At 40.9% G+C, this 18611-nt stretch overlaps 1 protein-coding gene across 1 annotated transcript in view; it reads right to left on the reverse strand.

Annotated features, from left to right (window-relative positions):
• mgl (low-density lipoprotein receptor-related protein megalin) overlaps window positions 1-18611 on the reverse strand; it is a 262815-nt gene that overhangs the window by 188237 nt on the left and 55967 nt on the right. Inside the window, exon 2 of the mRNA XM_083143948.1 lies at window positions 11675-11806. Within this exon, the coding sequence (XP_083000074.1) occupies window positions 11675-11806 (132 nt within the window). The remainder of the gene's footprint in view (window positions 1-11674; window positions 11807-18611) is intronic.

The following is an 18611-nucleotide window of genomic DNA, read 5'->3' on the forward strand; positions in this document are numbered from 1 at the left end:
ACAATGTGCACCACGAACGGTAATGGAATGGGGCAAAGGAAAGGGTAAAAATATAGGTAGGTCGATATTTCTAAAAAAATCCCTCACACAGAAAAATCCCTTTTTCTACAAAATCCCTCTCTTTCTAAAAAAAATCCCTCAAGTTATCCAGTAGGACAGTAATTATTATACGGTTTGTAACTACTGGAAAAGGACTACAATTGTTACTTTAACTCATGAATTGCAAAAAGATCAAAATAGCATTGTTAATGGCGGACTTCACCTTAATCTTAGCCTCTCTACCTCCTGGGGCAATCCTTGTTTTGAGAACAAAATTTGCCTCACTTATCATCACCAATATTCTCTTAATGTGTGACCTATCAGTTTCAAAAGTGAATAACATCAGTAGTGTCTCCAGGCAAAAATACCAAAACGAAAGAGTTTTATGCTTGCACAAAATGCAGCGACGAAAATTACGTTCACAGCAAAAGACAAAGAAACTGAGTTACTTTAGTGGCAACACTGCGTTTCTCGGAGTCAATAGATGGCAACCTTGAGCCATTGCTCAGCCGGTAAAAGGCTGATTCCTCTTACTATGCATCACTGAGTGGCCTCAAAGATCGCCAGCTCTAGCTCAATCGATTTTTTTATTTTAATGCTTCTATTTTATTAATATTTGTGTTAATTAGCGTCGTTTTTCTGTCAATTTTGGCCGATTTTGGAATATTTTCAATACTGTTTGTATTGAGAATATGGGTAATCTGCCTGTGTTCTTAAAGATAAATTTCCCTTCGCCACAAATCTTCCTCGAAAGAAATCCCTAAGCCAAGGGATTTCTTTCCCCCACAATAAACCCGCACCAGTCCTCTGGCGGGATAAAAAGTAAACAGCTCCCAGCCCGCAGTCGTTAAAAACATATGGAGGGGGGCAGGAGGAAAAAAAAGTTGAAAGAACACTCATAAACAGACCACTCAATTTTCCGCGCGGTAGTGTGATACAGGGGGCGCTTTTATGGGTCGTGAAAAACTTCGGGTGGTCGTCCACTTCACAACACCCTTCGATAGCTCGCTGACTTGCCGCCGCGTGTAAGCTTGAGACTCGCTCCGAAGCAATCATCGCTCTGGATCTTTACGAGAAAGCCGCTTGGAGGCGCTTTGGTGCAATATTCTTTTTCAACGGTCTAATCCCATCTAAATTTTATTTCACCTCTCTTGCTTAAGAAAATGATTTGAAGTTTTACAGTTTCTTTAATAAAAATAGCAGGTTGCCAGCAATGTTATTCATTTTATTACTGTGGAAGTACTTTTATCTCACCATTTACAAGAGGTCATAGGTAAAACACATGTAATTTATGTCGAGACTAGATCCGTATCATGTAAGTGTTATCGCAAAAGGTGTCGCTCAATTTTTTAAAAAAATATATTTTTCAATTTAAAAAAAAGGTGGATATGATTGAGTGGGTTGGTTATTGTACATCGCTTTTCCGACACTTTTGGCTAATCGCGACGAAGGGGATGAGTGATGAGATGACATTGATGAAGGGTCACTCACAAAGAACACCCATTCCCAGGCCGGGATTCGAACTCTGGTCCCCTGGCGTCGTAGCGCGAGGTGCTAACCACTACGCCACGGGGGACGGCTGGAAATGTTATGTGTATATCATATTCTGACTGTACGCATTTCGATAGTTAGTTTTTCAGCATACTTTATGCTCACATGGGCTAATTTTGACTGGACCTACAATTTAAAGTGAAATTTGTACCAGAGTGAAACTTGTCTCAACTGGAAATTGAACCCTGGGCACCTTAATTGTAAGGCGAGATCGTTATCACTGCGACATGAGGAAGTCTCGTTGATATTTTTAATTTGAATTTGAGTTTTAGGTCTACCTTACGTACGGATAGGCTAATCGGGACTGGTCCTACAGTTTAGAGTGGAATCCAAACCACTGTGCAATGTACCTCCACTGGGTATCAAACCCGGGACCCCTTGATGCGGCGACATTTCCACAACGCCATCGGGGAGGCCTAATTGTTATTTTCAATGGCATAGTATAAACACACTCACACACACATACATTGGGGTATAATAGCCGACACCTTTGAAGACACCCATTTGTCAAGCTCACTTCCACGTAGTACATCCTGCAGATTAACGAGGCTCTGGCGCCCAGACCTGAAGACAGGAATCCTATGTGGAATTGTGTTTTGTCGTCCACATGTGTTTGTGATCATACGGTCCGGTCATCCATCTCACCGCATCATCATCCAATACCATCGTCGCGATGAACCAAAACTAGCAGAAAAAGCGACGTGGGTTGCCCAAGTGAAACTAAGACTTTTGCCATAGCGTCGTAGCTTAACTACGCAGAGCTTTGTGTTTGCTCTGGTAGGTGGCGTTGTATGTAAGAAAGCATACATCGTATGCATACCACCAGAGATATTTCAGAAACATTGCCATTGAGCAAGGAAACTGTTCACACCATTCTCCATCGACGGTTGGGATACCACAAACTGAAATCGGCCCTCAAGAGTAAGCGACCTGGCATGTTGTCAAGTGGGGTTCTTCTGTTGCATGACAACGCACGCCCTCATGTTGCACAGGTGTGCCGTGATCTGCTGCGGAGTTTCCGCTGGGAAGTCCTCGATCATCCTCCCTACAGACCCGATATCTCGCCCTGCGATTACCACATCTTCGGGCCACTAAAAAAAACATCTGAAGGACCGCCGGTTAGCCAACGATGCTGAGGTCCGTGACGCCGTTCCGCAGTCAACCACAAATGGTTTTCGCTGAGGGTATCCATACCCATGTGACACGCTGAGATACTTGCTTGAACAGACAAGTTGACTATTAGTGTTGCCCACGGGACGAGACGGGACAGGCTTTTAAAAATTCGAGACGAGAAGAGATTGATCATGTGTCCCGAGACAAACGAATATTTTCGAGACGAGACAGCATTTCACAGCATTTCCACGAGACGAGACAGGTCAAAGTCTCGTCTCGTGGGCAACACTAGTGACTATGTGTAGAGGATATGTCACCCATGGATCACTTTTACTTCCTGTATGTTCATATATTCCAACCAATAAATCATTACAGGAAAAACCAAGAGTCTCACTTTCATTTGGACACCCCTTATAGCAACCTAATTCAATCAATACACACAACTCGGTGCTTCGGGGGTTCAAATTCCACCATGACGGAAAATACACTAAAATAAGTAAGGTGAGCCTTAAGGCGAACTGAGCGCAAAGACAGCTAAGTAAACAACCACTAAAACTGCTCCTTATTGACGTCCTGTCACAACCTACCATCTCTCCTCGTCAGCCAATGACCAGACACCAATTAGACGGAATAGAGGAGACGACCAACTTGTAGAAAAAGGTCTCCTGGATCGGAGTATCTTATCTTCCTCATCATGGACGTACTTCGGTCCCTCTCGGTTGCCTTGGAAACGGGATGTCCACCGCCTTAACTGGACTTAAGGGATTTTCCAGATTCTCCAAAGAAGGACAGGCCGATCTAATGGCCCTAGACACTTTTTTTCTCCAGTGACTTTACCTCAGCGCCAAATAAAGACGAAAGCCTGTCAAGCTTTGAAAGGTCTCAAAAATTGCATCTAAAACAAGCTTAAGCATGGCAATAACTGTAATATTCATTGAAGCCCAGGAACGTAGTCACCGGAGGGGCAGAGAGGGGCCCTATACCAGTGTAAAATAGTGACAGTCCACTCAATGATCCCCTACACACAGATAATAAAGGACGAGAGGGTTAAAAACAGGGACAGAAATAGAAAATGAAGAGAGAAGGTTGAAGAAAATTGGTAACAGAGGGAGCAAAAACAAGAAAAACAGAAAGGAAGAGATAGAGAAATGAAGTAAGAAAGGGAAACAGTGGATACATAACAGAGAAGTGGAAGACAAAAAAGTAACAGAGGAACTCGGGAAGAAACCCAGAAATAGAAGAAGGAGAGAAATGCAGGAAATAAGAGAAACAGTTGAATAATGAAAAAGGAGTGTAAGAATGAAAGAGAAAAAGTTGAAGAATGAAAGATTCCAAAAGATTCGCGCGGCAACTGAGGACCAATCAGATACAGCCTTAGAAACAAGCAATTGAATATTCGCCATACATGATTGGGCGAATATAAAATCTCGAAGATATTGACCGTAGAAAAGTCTCACTTTCGAAAATCTCCGTCAGATGTCAGTCAGGTCACTGAATCCTAATAATTACCTGATTCTTTAATCTGGAATTGATTGAATTTAATTCTATAGGGTGTTCTGTATAGGACGCCGAATTAGAAAATTAAATAACAATAGGGAAAATATTATGAAAATAGTTATATTTCACATAGAGTAAGCAGCAACATCTCCCATTTACGTATGATAGACAATGTCAGGCATATGTCCAACCCTACTGAGTCTGCATGTATTTATACGTTCCACAAAATTATTGATAACTCTCTTGCAGATGTCTGTCCCGATGCCTCCAATCACCCGTATGATTTCCACCTTCAGTTCCAAAAGGGTTCGTGGTTTGTTGGCGTACACCTGTGATTTCACAAAACTCCATAAGAAGAAATCGCAGGGCGTAAGATCACACTCCGCCTGCCAAAACCCACACCACACAGTCGTTCTCAGCGGATGGATGGATTTCACGCTCCTGGATCATTCGAGGATTTTCGGAAGGAAACCACAACAAACGAGTCAAAACAATTGAGGCTACATTAATCGACATGACAACAGATGCCAACATTGTAAGGACAGGTCTGCCAACCTCGAAACAAAACAATAGCACTCGATTCAAATTCGGCGTCCTATACGAACACTCTTTATATATAATTATAAGTTTGTTATAGTTATTTAACTCTAAATATCATGATTAAAATAAAATATTAATAAGGTTTAACGTGATTAACTAGAAGGTTCTCCTAATAACTCTCTGCATTAAGAGAACATATTACGAACAATTCGATAACTGCTGCTTTCTGCTGACTGTAATGCCGTTACAAGTAGCTGTGATTTACAGTGCTAACAGTGGAGACGATTATGAAGGGAATTGGGGGGTGCGACAGTTGCCTCCCCCATTTTTTGCCTCCTCACTATGGCCTCTTAATGCGAACCTTGTCTAACGAAGAGAAAGTAAACTGCCCCCCCCCCTTGTGCACCCAATCGCCGCCACTGGCTGCCTAACTATAGATACAGTAGCTTTCTAGTGACCTATACTCTGTCCCGGTAATCTCTGGAGCAAACACGTTCGAGGGAATGGGATTGCGTGGAGGGGAAAGAAGCTACCCGCCTTTCCAGCAGCGTGTACTGCTTCGCTCCGCCCACTCGTTCTCTGCCCTTCTTGCGCGGCGTTGCTCCCGAGATTACAGGATATAGTTGCTTTCTACTGACTGTAATGCCGTTACAACAGGCAGTGTTTTATATTGGGTAACCATAGATGCAGTCGCTATCTAGGAACCTAATTCAGTTACAGGTTACAGTTGTATTTTGTTCTCTGTAACGCAATTGGCAGTATTTTGTAGTGCCTAATCATAGATGGCGTTGCTCTAGTGACTTAGCAAAGCTACACATAAAACCTTCTCTCTGCTTACTATACTGACATCTGTGATGTGATATTCTGCATAAACCCTAAACTTTTGAAAACATGGATAGGGGTTTGGAACAGCAAATAGGGTATGGTTGTTCCAGAAGCATTTCGTCTATTCACCATTTATCCTCATGTGACCGTAAAAAATATAATGTTCTTTATGCAGTAAGTGATTAATTAACACGACTTGGAATTTATTCTTTGTTGTAGGACTTTCGGAAGCTTTACTGTTAAAAAATTAAAATTATCATCAAATAAAGAAAATATTGAAAATATGGTCGAACGTTTAGCGTTACTTATATAGGAATTCGGAAAGGGGACATCGCTTTAATTTTAAGAGTTGGGTACGATAAAAATATATATGTTTTCATGTTACATAGTGACTATGTATACGGTGTGCGGTTCCTGTACTTATATACACATAACATCCCTGCTCAAATACAATATCTTGTTTTCTCAGAAGCACATAAAGTTAACAAAATGTACACTTTATTCTTCTTCCAATTTTCTGGCAAATATTTGATTTGCTTGCTTGTAAGTTGGAACAATGGGAGCTTCCTATATATATATATATATATATATATATATATATATATATATATATATATATATATATATATATAGAGAGAGAGAGAGAGAGAGAGAGAGAGAGAGAGAGAGAGTCAGTCAGGGAGATGGAATAACTCCTCCTTATCTCGAGTTTTGTGAAGAAAGCGTTCAGCCAATGGGAAAGGAGTATCTTTCTTCACCCCTTTCCCCAAAACCTTTCACAGTATCCCCTACAACGATATCTTTCTTTTGGATTTTTTGGTTCCTCTCTATCATTTTTTCTGTTTTCTTTACAAATTTCCCCCTCCATCCTCCCCTACCCCCTCAAACCCTCGTTCGTGGGTAATTCTATTATCCTTACGCCGGGACAAACCACACAAGTTGGTCGACTCGTTTTTTTTCCATAATTCGTCCAAGTCTTGGATCTCCTTTCATCATTTCCAAAACCATTGCTCTTCATAAACCATCTTATTTCTTCTTTTGTGGGTGGGGAAGGGGATGTTCCGAGCGGAGATAATGCTGTCAGCATTCCAAGTCTACGCGGTGTCGTCCTTGTCTGATACTCCATTTTCTGAAGCGTTATGCATTTTCTTCTGCATAAATTAATGTATACAACAAATAGAAAAGGATAGAAATCGATATATATATATATATATATATATATATATATATATATATATATATATATACACACACACACACACACACACACACACACACACACACACAGAAAAAACGAAAGAGATGGAAAGAGAGAGGAAACAAAGGCAAAGAAAGAAAGAAAGAAAATAGAAGAGAAGAAAGCAAAGTACAAAGAGAGCAGGAAAGAAAGGGAATAGAAACGGAGAAGGAAATAAAAGAGAAAGAAGAAAAAGAAGTAAAGTAACTAAAAGAAAAAAGGACAGAAAGTAAACGAGAAAGTGAGAACGCAAGAAAGCATAACAAAGTGAGAATGAAATATAGTAAAAGAGAAAGACGACGAAATAAACTAAAATAGAGAGAATGGAAATAAGTAAAAGAGATAGAGAGGGGAAAAAGAGAGTAAATCTTGTGGTAGATTTTTATTCGGAATAAAAATATAAAGATCTCTAAAGAACTAGTGTCGCGCATGTAACGGCGTCATGGTTCCCAAAGAGCAACTGCCACACATGGAAGGGCATCATAGTCTCCAAAGAGCAAGTGCCACACATGGAACGGCATCATAGTCTCCAAAGAGCAACTGCCACACATGGAACGGCATCATAGTCTCCAAAGAGCAACTGCCACACATGGAACGGCATCATCGTCTCCAAAGAGCAACTGCCACACATGGAACGGCATCATAGTCTCCAAAGAGCAACTGCCACACATTCAACGGCATCATAGTCTGCAAAGAGCAACTGCCACACATTCAACGGCATCATAGTCTACAAAGAGCAACTGCCACACATGTAACGGCGTCATGGTCTCCAAAGAGCAACTTCCACATATTCAACTGCATCATGGTCTCTAGAAACAAACCGCCACACACGTAAGGACACGACAGTCACTAGAAACAAACAACAATCTCCATAACGTCATTACAAATAACGTGTTATTTCCAGAGACTGTAATTAAAGTATTATGTAAACGAAGAAAGTGATTTAAAACAGTATATTAACAGAGTAGACAATGCAGCAAATATTAAATATGTTATTTAACTATATAACCTTGAACTTCCGCAGAAAAAAAAGAAGAGGAAAAACTATGCCAACTTTCCTTTCAATTTACAAATGGCAGCGTTAGACACGATGTTCCGCCCATTAAACAACGTCACATCGTCAAAAATATGCTTGTCCCTTTGTGTAAATGGATGCCGGCTTGCAAATTTCAATTTGCAATTTTAATAGCTCCATCCCACAATGGGGGAGGGGGGCATCAAAAAGATTGTTTCGCCAGGATCGTGAATAATGCTTTCTGTTGAATCTGACATCAAACGCAAGGTCCCGACACCCAAAAGGGAAGCGGGAATCGCATTCTATTGAATCCCAACACGGTCAGGAGGGTGAGTGTGGGATAGAGCTGGTTTGGGGGAGGGGGTGCATTGATGTCCGTACGATAATATCCAATCGACAGAACGACCCGATGACGTATTGTTTTGTGGATGCGAATGGATGCAATATTGTCCGCACGTGGCTCTCTTCCTGTCACCGCTGCCAACCATGAGTGTGTATGGGGAAAACTAATCTCATTATAAAGAATGCTTTTTGTGGAACTTGCTCGAGTACATTCTATAATCGCGACGGGTACTCATCGATAACCTGTTTCGATTGAGGGCAACGATGTATCGTCCAGTTTCGATATGTTTTTGCCACCTTAGGTTCTACTTGCTAGCACTGCAGAGATAATGGATCGAATCACGGATACAGTAGAGTCACTCTGGGGGATACGCCCAACTTTTGTTTGGCGGTTTATAGCTTCGCGAAATGAAGGAGTGTCGCAATGAAAAGGATGTCAAATGAAAGCTACATGTTTTGTTATTGTTACCTATAAGTTTTATTACTGTAAGTCTTATAGCAAAAGAACCATAGAAAAATAAACAGATGAACGTCAATTTGGGCAAACCACCCCGTGTTCATGGTAAAATGCCCACCGATTAGGGGCATACAAGAAACAATTGTTGTAATACTTGACATGACATATTTAAAGGAAAATAATACACAGCATTAACTGGAAAATTATTAACGTTTGTTTCGTAAACAGAACATCATTTGTACAGACAAGCATAGCGTTTCTAACAACATTTATTTTGAATTTACCATAGCCTCTTTTACTGTTTACATTTGTGAGAAATTGCATTGCACTTTAGATACATGGGAGTGAATTTGATACATATTTCATGCATCCACATACTACAACGAATATACTGGATCCAGTCACATTGTGGTCCTTTCTTATCACAGTAATGCCCATGGGCATATTGTACTTAATTTCTGTGGGCATATCACCACACAGCTACAAGCAGAAAATTGAATCACTGGGTTGGCAACTCTGAGCACCATGCGGCAGTTTTACTCTGCAGATATGTATCCCTGACTCTTGATCTTTACACCAAATGTAATTTCGTTTCTTTCTCTCTTGAGAATATTATTGCACACTGTTAATACAGCAACGTCCAAAAAATTATTACCTCAAAAATTAACCCTGAATGGCTTCAGATTCTTCTCACAAGCTCCAACCCTGCTGCATCGTCTCACCACGGAGGGCGCTTTCAAACAAGAGTCGCAGAGTTGCCATAACATTAACGTTGCACGAGATACGAGGGGGTGGACATTTAACCCCGATGGGCATATTCCCCCGAGTAACTCTATAGTTTGTTTCCTACGCTTGCTGTAGAGACTTAAATAACACAGGTATGATCACAACGTAATTCAAGTAAAACCCGTATATTACAGCGCATTTTCCACCTGGCATGGACCATATTAGTGTGACGTCACTGAGCAAGATTGAGTCCAAACATTGTAGTCACGTGGTTTTGTCTTATTCAATAGCACTGGATTTTTCATCGGAAGGGGTAACTTTAACGATTATGACAGCAGATAAGAAACAAAATCGTGACGCTTTGCAGACGATAAGCTAAAGAATAACTGGGGTAAAGATCGCATAACATCTCGCCATCCCGTATATTCGCCGGACTTAGCCCCTGCGACTTCTACCTTTCCCTCCCACATGAAATCCATCTAAAGAAGCGTCGTTTCGTGTCGGAAACCAATGTGAAAGCAGCATCGCAGGAGGCATTACTGTAGATTGCAAAACATGCCTTCAAGCACTACGTCCAGCAAAAATGTATCATCGCCCAAGATGATTAATTTGAAGGTGCTTGTGCATCTATAAGACGAGTCCCCGAACTTTTGGATTGTACCACGTGTGTGTGTGTGTGTGTATGTATGTATGTGTGTGTGTGTATACATATATAGCTAATTCCATGAAAACATTGACTGAACAAACATGTACTCTTACCATATAAGCTTGTATTGCTTTAGAAAAGTCTGATATATATATATGCAATCCTATGTCAAATCACAAACCCTGAGACCTTCTGTAAACAAAACCACCTGCATGCAGAAAGCATTGCAAACTCATAGAAGTAAAATAATACACACAAAAATCCAGCGTTGTTACAGGATTCATTACGTAAGGTAAAACAATGGTCAATTTGTAGTATGGGATACGCTGCCGCAAATGACGTCTCACTTTAAACCCAATGCTCTTTCTCCTTTTTACTTATTGCTTCACCTTTATGGTTAACTCTTTGCACCAGTAATCATTTCCCAAAAATTTGGCTTCTTTCTTGCATGTGAATTGAATATATTTTACTTGCATTTTTTTAGACAAAATGATATAACATGGTAATGTATATTTCTAAGGTTTGATAAAGATAGGAGTGTATTTGAAATTTGTTTGTAGATTTTATGTAAATTGTATCTTATGTAAATAAAATATATAATGGGCATAAACAGCCATATGCATTGCTGTAAGTCCAATAAATATATTGATGATGATCAAAACAAGACAAAGAAAGTTTGTAAATTTATTGCGGTTGGAAACTTTGACAAGCATCCTAATAACTATTTTTGTTCCGCCAAATATAGTGCACTTCGTAAAATAACTTGGTGACATGGCAAGGAAAGATAAGTGTGAACATTTTGTAGTAATATGCACTGTAACTTTCAATGAGCTTAGAGATTTGTGTACATAATGATATTTTATAACATTGGTTATTTTCTAAAAATAATCATGTGAACAGCAAGGAAGTAGTGCAACTTAGTAATATTGCCTGACTTATCCTTAGAAAAATAACATGTCCAGTTCTATGCTTGCGGGAAAGTCTCCGTGTTCTCCGAGCTTGTTTTCAAAACACCAGCAAGGACAGCCTTTGAAAAGGGGTGAGAAACAGATTCTACTCAATATTTATGTAACGTTCTGTCAGTGGTATCCTGAGAAACCAGTAAATGAAGTGGTTAAGTTGGTATCCCAGTGCAGTGGTGTGTCAGTGTCTGCAGTTTTAAGGGTTATGAAAGAGAGAATGACCGGGAGAGTAACAATGTATGCGGCTGCATATTCGTCTGATGTTTTGAGAGCGGGTTCTCACATTCAGAGGCTCTTATATAAAATGAATAGGTGCGGCGAACTATGAGTGTAACAGCAGATGATTGCGGTCATGAATCAGCTGACGCGGAGTGATACATCGAATCGGTGAGACCGTTTGTTTACAGAAGGTCTCAGGGTTTTTGATTTACACCTTAGTTAAGTCACACACACGTCAAAAGTAACCAGAGAATTTTCCCTACGTCTAGTAAACAAACTGATATGATTACACCAGGAATAATATATACTTCCGGACAAACAAAGCCACCTGGACCTTACCTTCTTCACAATCTTGAAAAGGCGTGCCTTTAAAGTGTCTAAGTTTGTCCGAAACTATATGCATTCACCATATTTACACGAAATGTTCTCAAAAATAGTTTCTTCGATCAAAACTGATGAAGAAAAACACAGCGTTTCAAAATGGAATAAAAAATCGTTTACTTACTGCATTCGGCTTCGTCCGTACCATCGTGACAATCAACTGTCATGTCACAACGATAATGTGGTGGAAAGCAGTACGTCTTATTCCAGGTGTACTGCCCGCAAGACAACTGCCCCGGTTCGCAATCAGGTGGCGCTGAAATGAAGAAAAAAAGCAATTAATATAAGCATTTATATGCAGTTATGTAGAGGGCGATTCAATTAAAAATGAACACTTTTGACAAAATTTACTTCCAGGTTCGGACCAGGGAGTGCAGTGTTTTCCCAGCAAGATAGACAAACAGGTGCTTAATGTGGAGGATGGTGCTAGTTCCTGGACATGAGACACAGAGAGAAATGAGTACAGCGAATGAGTGACTGTTATGACGTCAGAAGATTAGAAATAGAGATAGTAAAGGAGGCTTTAGAAGGAATTAGAAGAAACTCAATAACAAATATGGCAGGCCATTAATATAAGCATTTACATACAGGGTGATTCAATTCTAAGTGGACACTTTTAACAAAATTTCACTCTTAGTTGGTACCAGGGAGTGTGGTGTCTTCCCAGCAAGATAGGCAAACGGAACTCAATAACAAATATGGCTGATTGCCCAGGCCTGATGAATACATATGGGACAAGCACACATGCCTTGTCCAGGATACGAACGTAGTTCTTTCTTAGCGCCACCACACTGGCTAGCATGACGACGATTGTGACCAAACACCTACCTACATTAATCTTAAACACAAGTTTCATAAATGAGGGGAAACTGTCGGTCGCAACATGTAATTTTTTAAAAAAATGCAGTATTTAAGTTGTGCGTTTTTTTAATTTTGAAATGATCAATTTAACATCTCCCGTTCCAATGACGCTATATAAAGATTCGGGGTTGGTGGAATAATTCCGAAACTAAAATTGAACACAGGAATATGCGCAAAAGGCACAACCGCGAAGAGAGGGAGAGAGAGAGAGAGAGAGAGAGAGAGAGAGAGAGAGAGAGAGAGAGAGAGAGAGAGAGAGAGAGAGAAAGGAAGAAAGAAAAATAGAGTAGAAAGAAGAAAATAGAGACGGGAAACAAAGATGAGGAAAGAATGAAAAAAAATAGAAGAAAAGAAAGCAAACTAGAAAGAATGAAGGAAAGAAAGCAAAGCAGAAAGAGAGAAGGAAAGAAATCAAAATTGAAAGGAAGAAGGAAAGAAAAAGAAAGAAGGAGATAAAGTTGGATAATAAGAGATAGGAAACCAAAAGAGAAAGAGAGAAAAGAATGGAAACTGAAAGAGAGAGAAGGAAGGAAACTACAAGAGAAAGACAGAGAGAGAGGGAAGGAAACTAAAAGAGAAAGAGAGAGAGAAGGAAGGAAACTAAAAGACAAAGAGAGAGAAGGAAGGAAACTAAAAGAGAAAGAGAGAAGGAAGGAAACTAAAAGAGAAAGAGAGAGAAGGAAGGAAACTAAAAGAGAAAGAGAGAGAAGGAAGGAAACTAAAACAGAAAGAGAGAGAAGGAATGAAACTAAAAGAGAAAGAGAGAGAAGGAAGGAAACTAAAAGAGAAAGAGAGAGAAGGAAGGAAACTAAAAGAGAAAGAGAGAGAAGGAAGGAAACTAAAAGAGAAAGAGAGAGAAGGAAGGAAACTAAAAGAGAAAGAGAGAGAGAAGGAAGGAAACTAAAAGAGAAAGAGAGAGAAGGAAGGAAACCAAAAGAGAAAGAGAGAGAAGGAAGGAAACTAAAAGAGAAAGAGAGAGAAGGAAGGAAACTAAAAGAGAAAGAGAGAAAATGAAGGAAACTAAAAGAGAAAGAGAGAGAAGGAAGGAAACTAAAAGAGAAAGAGAGAGAAGGATGGAAACTAAAAGAGAAAGGAACACCCGAATAAGCGCGAAAGAAACAACGAAACGGATTAATCGCGAAAATTTCACTTTCGCGCTTAATTCCATTGTTCTGGCGACACAAGATTCGTGCAAAAGTAATATAAATCTTCCATTACCGCCCGTTCGCGATGGCGGCAATAACATTTAGCCACTATCTCTTTATCGTCACGCAACACACGCAGAACTAAAAATCGCTTTTTCTCCAGAGATTTCGAACCCATCTCATTTTACGCTCTCAGAGTTACCGTCCACGTATGTTCCGGTCAAGAACTTTATAAATCTAACCGGAACTTGGATCCGGGCCCGGAGATTTAATCGATTTACAGTCCTCCGCCCGGCTGCCAGTCCGTGTTAATAAATTGTATCATTTGCACAGAGCGGCGATTCGATCCTTCTCTGTATTTCTTTATTCCGCGTGACGTTAGTCTTTTTTTTCTTCCTTTAGCCATTAAAACGGTGGATTTATTCCCGTCTGGGGAATGCCGAGTGTCTTTTAGGAAAAGGGGGGAAATCCCTGTCCTTTCATTCCAGAAGATTGGTGGCGAGGGATGCAATAAGACGTTCTTCTGTGAAAGCCTTAGCAACGCCTCAGATGTCCGCAGTATTGTTACCTTTGGCTGGGGTTGTAACTAGGGAGAGGCGTGCCCCTTTGCTGGATTGAGTATTGTACTTGTTTATACCAGAGAGCTCTACTTGCGGTGGGAGCTTGCCGCCTGTATCTAGAGACCAATAAGAGCAGTAGTGGGCGATTCACTTGCTTTCAGATTTTTCTGCCTTTTTCTTTCCCTGCCTTTCTTTCCTTCCCCCGAGAGAGAGAGAGAGAGAAGAGAGAGAGAGAGAGAGAGAGAGAGAGAGAGAGTTTTTCCTGTTTCTGAAACCTTTCCCACTGGTCTTTCATTCTTTCTCTTTTCTCTATCGTCTCTTCTGTCCACTCTCTCTGTCGTTGTCCCTCTCTGTCTCTCACAAAAGAGAAAGAAACAGATGGAGAGAGAGAAGGAAGAGCAAGACTGAGCCTCTCTCCTCCCTTTCTTCCTCTTCCACTCTTCCTCAAAAAGGGAGAAAGTAAAACAAAACAGAGAGGGAGAAGGAAAGGGTGAAGATAGAAAATATATTTCCTTTTCTCTCTCTCTCTTTTTCTTTATTTTTCTTCATTTCTCGAGGATCCCTCTCTTCTTTCGTAAGAAGGTGATAGAGAGAGAGAGAGAGCTTGCCCCTAGATGAAGAGATTATCCCCTCTCCCTCCCTCTATCTGTTTATTTTTCTTTATCTTCCGTCATTGTCTTCTTTTTTATCATTTTCTCTCTTTTCATGAAGAAAGAGCGTGAAGAGAGAGATAAAGTGAAAAAGAAAACAATAACATACTGTATTGCTACTCATGGATCAGGTGGCGAGACTGACGAAGCCTCCTGCCTTGCTCACGCCCTCCTTTCCACTCCTCTTGCAACGCTCCAGCACTGCTCGATATGCAGTTCGCACGTGCATTCAAGAGCGTTCTTCCACAAAAAACGACGGGTTACCCATGCCTGTCCTAGACTGTAACACTACCGCGTATCAGTTATGTAAATATTTCTAAATCTCGTTTTACCTGTTCACGAACAACGCATTGCTGGGATAACTGAAAAGATGGGTCAAACGTCTTCAACTTTCTTCCACTACAGCCTGCTCACGAACAATAAGGATGAATTATGATGAAATTGATGTACCGGGTGGCCAGAATTAAAGTTACCCAACGCAGAGCTCTCTGTAGCCTGTTTGAGGCATCGTAGAACTCTGAAATTTGGTGAATCCACTATGCAGACCATGGCAAAGAGGATGGCGATAAAAAATAGTTCAATTTTCCGCCACCAGGTTGAAATGTGGAGCTGTACTTCCATGATGGGTTGTAATAATGACGTAAACTTCTCCAATTGGTTATGTATTTGCCTTTACCTTGCAATCTTGCAATAAACGAGAGATTATTTTCTCGCAACTTCCAGCCACTAACAAATGTCTTTCTAATTAATAACTCAGCTAAATCACTTAACGTGATTATTTGTACAACCCATCATGGAAGTACAGCGCCACATTTCAACCTGGTGGCGGGAAATTAAACTATTTCTTTCTTTTATCGCCATCCTCTTCCCCATGGTCTGCATAGTGGATTCACCAAATTTCAGAGTTCTACGATGCCTCAAACAGGCTACAGAGGGCGCTGGGTTGGGTAACTTTAATTCTGGTCATCCGGTACACCCATGCACAAACAGGGGCTCTAACTAGCATGCAACGACAAGGCGTCACTGCGTGTAGAGATTATAGACGTGAACAGCTAATTATCTTCGTAACCATTTGCTTGTTGAACCTTGCTTCGACCCCCACGATACCTTGAAGAAAGGCATTTTCTTATCGTTATGTATGCGACCACGTGTCACAGTCATGGTTTCGAGCGGCGTATTTTCTGTCCGAAAGTGATTTCGTTTCAGAAATGGACAGGCTGGGTAACCAATCGGTGCATGGGAGTGTGAGTACTTATGCGAAAAACGTAGGAAGTCATGGCCAAAAAGAAACATTTGTACTGATACAGGATACATTCATGGTTTAATGGGCAAGGGTTAAATCCTGCGACTTCAGCTTGCCGACGTTTCTGCTTGCATGATGATGTAATCATAGCCACCAAATGCTAAAGCAAGTTTTCTGACAGAAAAAACATAAATTACAGTGCCAACACTGAATCTGTGCCGTATATTTGCGTACATGCAGGATAACAATTGCCGTTTCTCTAGGACTCTTATCTTCAAAATAAAGAAACCGTTACTTCCCTCGCACTTGTTCATTGGTCGAGTCACTACTGCGCAGAGACTCGTTTTCGTTCCTCTATACTCTGTCCCAGCTAACTGTGGAGCAGGCAAACGAAATCAAGTCTCTGCGCAAGTAGTGACGCGAGACGGCTTCACCAATGAACACGTGAGAGGGAATGGGGTTACGTGGAGTGGGGGAAAGTGACTGCCTTCCCAGCTTCGCTCTGGCCACTCGATTTTCCTCGCTTCTCTGACGCTATCCGCGGCCTTCCTCCACAGTTAGCTGGGACGGGGTATAGATCAGTGGTTCTCAAACTTCTTTCTCATTGCACCCCTTAGTCGTAAGTAAACGTTTATGTAGCACCACAATAGGTTTTCTCCGAATAGTGGGTTTTGGGGAATTCTATGGAATGCCTGATTGGTGGGAAATTTTTGGTATGATGGTAACGTTTATCTGCAATAGAGAAAAATGGAATTTCGGCTGGATGTGGAAAGATGATAAACAAATTAACATTAGAATCCTAGGTTTATTACTATATTGGGTGTTCCTACTTTTACAATCTTTATGATTAGTTACAAGAATATTAAGTGAAACACATGTATGCTAAGAAGTATATAAATAAACTTTAATTTTCATACATCTTTTCAAGTTATTGAAAAAAAAAAGTTTGTAAAGAAACTCCCAATCACAATTTTGGAGTTTTTATTGTAAATTCTCAAGAGTTTCTCGTGAGAAGGATGTGCCTGCATAGCCTGACAGTTTCTTGACGTTTGGTTGTACACAAAACTTTCAAACAGAGATTCGGATCCAAATGTAGTCCATTAATGATTTTGAACGATTATTTTATTTCAAAACATATGAAACAAAGATAAGAGTGTCAGTGACAAAATCAGCCTTATTTCCCTGTTGAGTGTTAAAGCTATTAACAATGAAGTCTGCTCTACACACGTGCAGGAAAAATGTTGTCATTTCTCTTCCGAGCTGATCGCGTACCCCCTTCAAGTCCTTGTACCCCTGAGGGTACGCGTACCACACTTTGAGAACCACTGGTCTAGATGGCTTCTATCAGTTCAAACTTTGTCTGGGTTAAACAGCGACACACTGTACATTGCGAAACTATTATAATACTACAACAGATCATTTCTAGTTTACTGATTCACATATGTAGCCTGTATAGTAGATAGTAAATATGCCTTTGAGCACAGTTTTGATTTCTTGACCAAACGACCACAAAAAGTTGAAAAACTCACTTTCTCTCCCTGTTCCGCGCCTTATTTATTGCGCTGACGATGTTTCACGGGCGCAGAAAAGCAGTGATGAGTGAAAGATGAGCTCTCATCCTCTCATCCTCTCATCTTCTCATCTTCTCATCTTCTCATCTTGTCATCTTCTCATCCTCCAAAATGTTTGTAGATCGTGACCTTTGTAAACCTCTCTCTCGAGAACGATGTGCCACACACACACACACACACATACACACATACACACATACACACATACACTCATTTTCTCTCCACGTTCCGTGCCTTATTTATTACGCTGGCGATGTTTCAGGGCGCAGAAAAGCAGTGATGAGTGAAAGATGAGCTCTCATCTTCTCATCTTCTTATTCTCTTATTTTTGAAGGACCAAATGTTTGTAGATCGTGACCTTTGTAAACCTCTCTCTCGGGAACGATGTGGCACACACATACACACGCGCGCGCGTGTATCATTTTCTCTCCCTGTTCCGCGCCTCATTTATTGCGCTGACGATGTTTCACGGGCGCAGAAAAGCAGTGATGAGTGAAAGATGAGCTCTCATCCTCTCATCCTCTTATTCTTGAAGGATGAATGCACCTTATTGTAATTTTCCAAATCCCGGTCAAAATATTTGTATATCGTGACCTTCGTAAACCTCTCTTTTTCGGGAACAATATGGTGCACACACATAACACGCATGAGGTGGAACTGTCAACGGGTTCATTGCCATCCGCTTCCGCAGTGGACGACTCCACCCTCGGCAACCACAAACGGCAACAAACTCCCCGAACCTAATTATCTCGCATCCGTTTCTGCCCGAAGCGAATCTGTAAGAGGATGCGAGGAAAAAATGATCGAATACCATGATAAACACGCATGAGGTGGAACTGTCAACGGGGTTCATTGCCATCCCCTTCCGCAGTGGACGACTCCACCCTCGGCAACCACAAACGGCAACAAACTCCCCGATCGAATACCATGATAAACACGCATGAGGTGGAAGTGTCAACGGGGTTCATTGCTAGGACATTGACTATAGCCCTCATTGTGTTTTCACCAAGGGGGTCGCGGTTCCTATATAA

The sequence above is a fragment of the Lepisma saccharinum genome, chromosome 22 (assembly GCF_977018435.1).
Source record: "Lepisma saccharinum chromosome 22, izLepSacc3.1, whole genome shotgun sequence".
Lineage (NCBI taxonomy): Eukaryota > Metazoa > Arthropoda > Insecta > Zygentoma > Lepismatidae > Lepisma > Lepisma saccharinum.